Raw genomic sequence first — 4,262 nt, 5'->3', positions numbered from 1 at the left:
TAATCCAGTTCTGTAGCTTCAACTAAACACCTCTTGCACTTTTGGAAGGCTGCTTCAGCTTCAGCTGTCCACACGATTGGTGTGTTATCGTTCTTCCTGTTTGAGGGTATCAGTTTGCGCAATGGAATTTCGGCCTCAGCAGCATGTGAGAGAAAGCGGCGATAGTAATTGACTAGGGCAAGGAAACGTCTCAGTTTCTGTACCGTGTCTGGTTTCGGGAAATTTGCGACTGCTTGCACCTTCTCCGGAATCGGTTTGCAACCTCCGGTAGTTATCAATTGTCCCACGAACCGTACTTCCTGTTTTCCCAGCTGGCACTTGTCGGCGTTGATTTGAAGTCCGTTTGCTCTCAACCTCTCGAAAACCATGCGTAGGTGAACTTTATGCTCCTCTTCGGAAGACGAAGCGATGAGCAAGTCGTCTAGATAACCGACGACGAATGGCATGTCAAAGAATATGTTATTGATAAATCTTTGAAAAGTCTGACCAGAATTTTTTAAACCTGGCGGCATCACGAGAAACTCGTACAAACCGAGTGGCGTGATTATTGCAGTCTTCTCGATATCTGCCTCATGCATGGGGATTTGATAGTAGGCCCGTTCTAAATCTATTACAGAAAAGACAGTCTTACCTTGCATTGTTTGACAAATGTCGTAAATGTGCGGCAAAGGATACCGATCCGCGATGGTAGAATCGTTGAGCCGTTTGTAATCACCTACGAGCCTGAATTTGACATCACCGTTCTGCAGTGTTTTTGTAGCTAGGTGCACCGGGCTTGAATACGGGCTTTTCGAGGATCGGATGTATCCAAGCTCTAGAAACAGCTTCAATTCCTTCCGAAGTGCTTCGAGTTTGTGTGGTGGAAGTCTGCGAAATTTAGAATGGCACGGAGGCCCATCGACCTTGATAGTGTGCTTCACGCCATGCTTTACTTCCTGTCGAGGAAAACGTGGTCTAGTAACATCCGAGAATTCGCTCAGCAGGCCGCCGTAATCACTGTTGCGAGAATATGTTTTCAAACCGAATAATCCTTCTGCGACCACGCTGATTTGGCCATGTGCTTTGATATTGGTCATTTTATCGATCAAGCACTTTCCTTGCAGATCAACCAGCAAACCGTAATGTTTCAGGAAATCTGCACCCAGGATCGGGGAAGTCACATCCGCTATTATGAAACGCCACGGAAAACATCTGCGTAGACCGAAAGTTGGTTTGTATATCTCGGTGCCGTAGGTAGCAATTCGGGTGCCGTTGGCGGCATATAGGTTCATCCCTGGAGTCGGCCTTGACTTATTGCTTGGAGCACACGGCAGTACTGAAAGGTCAGCACCGGTATCGACGAGAAATTTATAGTTGGTTGCTGGGTCCTGGATGATAAGACGGGATTGTTGAAACTTACTGCCCTCGCCCGTCGTCGAATGCAGCTGCTCTAGTTTTTTTGCTTAAATTGGCAGGGTGATCGGCAGCTTCTCGCGTTGGCGCCAAATTTTCTGTGGTAGAAACAATACGGATGATTTCCTCGTGAGCCACTTCGGGTACCACCAAGAAATCTGCTGAAACTCCTGCTGCGGGGTCTGCCACGCTCTTGACGAAAAGCGGCAATTTCGTCGGAAAGGACAGAAATTTGTTTGCGTAGTTCCTCGAATCCGATGTCCTTGTTGTCCTCCCACGTCGTTCCAGCGGAGGATATTGATCGCGTTCTGGTGATGTCCGCAAGTTTATCCGCTTGTTCAGCTAGCTGCGCCAATTGGAGAGTGGCTTCCGAGACCTTTAGAACAGCTTGTGTCGTTTCAGGGAGCTGCTGCATCCACAACGACTTAATGATTTTCTCGTCGGTGATGACATCCCTGGCGAGATCCCTCATTTCGCGTAGTAGTTGCGAAGGTTTGCGATCGCCGAGTTCGCACCCACGTAGTAGCTGCTGCATACGATTCTGCTCGCTGGTGCTGTACTCGCTGATAATTCTGTCCTTTAACGCTGAGTACTTTCCATTCGCCGGTGGATCTCGGATGATGTCCGAGCAGCATGCCAATATCTCCGAATCGATGGCAGCGAGGACGTGGAAGTAGCGCGTGTCCTCGCGAGTTACTTGATTCAGCGTGAATTGTGCCTCTAGCTGAGCAAACCAAAGAGTTGGGTCACGCTTCCAGAATGGCCCGATTTTTATTGCAACTTTGTTTACAGTACCGCCGGCAGTGTTGTTGACATCGGTACCGCTGTTCACGACGGGCGGGTTGTTTGCAGCGGCTGCTCGGGCTACTCGCAGCTGGTCCTGTAGATGAGCGATTTCGTCTTTCAAACGTTGTTCGTCCGCCATCTTATTTTGGGTGCTGCTGGTGGGCGCCTTGGCGAAATTCCAACGTGTAGGCAGCTACAATGGCGGTCTGCAAACGAAAGCAAAAAATCGACACACAGCCAGTTGCGCCCAAGTGTATTGATTTGTGTGTTTCCTTACTTTTTTGCACGTTCCTATATTTGAGCCGGCGAACGTCGGGGTCACCAATGAGGTGCTTGGTAATAAAACGCCGCGATTAGAACAACTATAAAACGGAGTACTTTATTCTTTAATCTGAGCGCGTTGACAATGCGATACAAACTGAGCGTAGCTCGGAAGCGGGTCGTGTGTCGATGCTGCAGGGCAGTGTAGCCAGTTTTGCTGCGCACCGCATACCTTTATAAGAGGAAAGTCTATTTTAGATTTGCCAACTGTTCAGAATATGGAGCTGTCAATAATATACCGTATTACCCCGCTAATACGACACCGACTGTTGTCGTATAACCGGGGTAAGCTTTTAATTCGCCAAACTGGTCACCCTACACCACCATGCTCATTGAAATTTGGCAACTCTATTTTTGTTTTTGTTTTGATTTCCGGATTTTTTATGAAAGATAATTTCATCAAATATTGCGGTGTCGCGAATGAAAAGCTCGTTCTTTCTACGATTGTTGCCATCCTCAGTTCATTCCGGTTGGTCTCCAGGGGGTTTGGGTGTTGAATAGCACCAACTCAGAACTTCCGAAATTTGCGGCTGCAAGAGGAGTTTCTGCGGATGCGAGTATAAGCGCAATATCAAACTGGTTTGCATTTACAGTGTACATCGCTGTGACATTTGAACACTTTTTAATTCGACATGTGTCGTATAAGCGGGGTACGAATTAAAAAGTGTCGTATTAAAACGTGTCGAACCAGAGGGGTAAGACGGTAGCACCATATAAAAGCACGGTAGGGGTAGGCGGGGCATAATGAGCAGCTTAAGCATTTTGCCACAGAATCCAGTAAATTAAGTGCAACCAATGTGACATTTTAACGTTCAATCCTCATTTGATCCTTAACTTACAAAAGCTAATCGTTGAAAATTCGAATAAAGTTATAAATAAACGTTGTAAAATTTTATGTTTAAAAAAACGTATAAAATCGCGAGTTGCGTTTTGGAGGTGGGGCATAATGAGCACCGGTGGGGCAGGATGATCAATACCAGTTTTGTACACAATCAAATGCTAATTGACTATTTTTGTCAATGATATAGCATACTGAAAACAATCAATGAGAATTTGAATTTGGATTACGGGGTTTAATTTGTAAGGAACTGTGGGGTTCCAAGGGGCCTTCTTTTGAGGAATTTTTAAAGGGTGATAATATACAGATACTGAAATTTTCAAGCTAATAAATTGTAAATTACAGACAAAACCTTACTATATGCATCAAAACAGAGAAAACCAAAATTAAAATTCGTTTGTTGAAGATGTTCACCATTTATTTTATTTATTTATTTAAACAAATATTTTAGTCATTGGCTTACGTAGGGATACAGATTTTTCATTTACAACTACACCATTTAGCAATACTCATTACAGGAAACATAAATAATTGATATAACAAACATTGATATTTACATCTTGGAAAAATACAACTAGCAAGTAAAAAAAACCAAGAAAACAGAATAAAAAAAAAAATTATATCACAGATGCTTTAGTCGTTCAGAATGCCTTCGATTAGTGGATTAATCGACAACTGGCAACTGGCACGAAATTTCTCCCAAATGCGGTTGATGAATTGGTCGACTGTTTCCATGTTCGCCTCGACGTGAAGATCTTCAGTTCGATACCACGGGGCCCGGTTTAGTTTCATCTTAAGTAATTTGTTTTGCTTCAGCATGTTCACCATTTGCATTATTTTTTCACCAGTTGCTCATTTTGTCCCACCCAGCTATCAACTTTTTGAAGCATATTTTTGAAGCATATTATTTTTAACAAAATAATTA

At 44.1% G+C, this 4,262-nt stretch overlaps 1 protein-coding gene across 1 annotated transcript; it reads right to left on the bottom strand.

Moving 5' to 3' along the window:
* Window positions 1–1,429: 1,429 nt before the first annotated feature.
* LOC115269770 (uncharacterized) lies at window positions 1,430–2,668 on the bottom strand. Its single transcript, XM_062856911.1, has one exon. The coding sequence runs from the start codon at window positions 2,315–2,317 to the stop codon at window positions 1,430–1,432; it is 888 nt and encodes a 295-aa protein (XP_062712895.1). The 5' UTR covers window positions 2,318–2,668.
* Window positions 2,669–4,262: the final 1,594 nt, after the last annotated feature.

The sequence above is a fragment of the Aedes albopictus genome, chromosome 3, assembly GCF_035046485.1.
Source record: "Aedes albopictus strain Foshan chromosome 3, AalbF5, whole genome shotgun sequence".
NCBI classification, from domain to species: Eukaryota; Metazoa; Arthropoda; class Insecta; order Diptera; family Culicidae; genus Aedes; species Aedes albopictus.
This window is presented reverse-complemented; position numbering and strand designations above follow the sequence as displayed.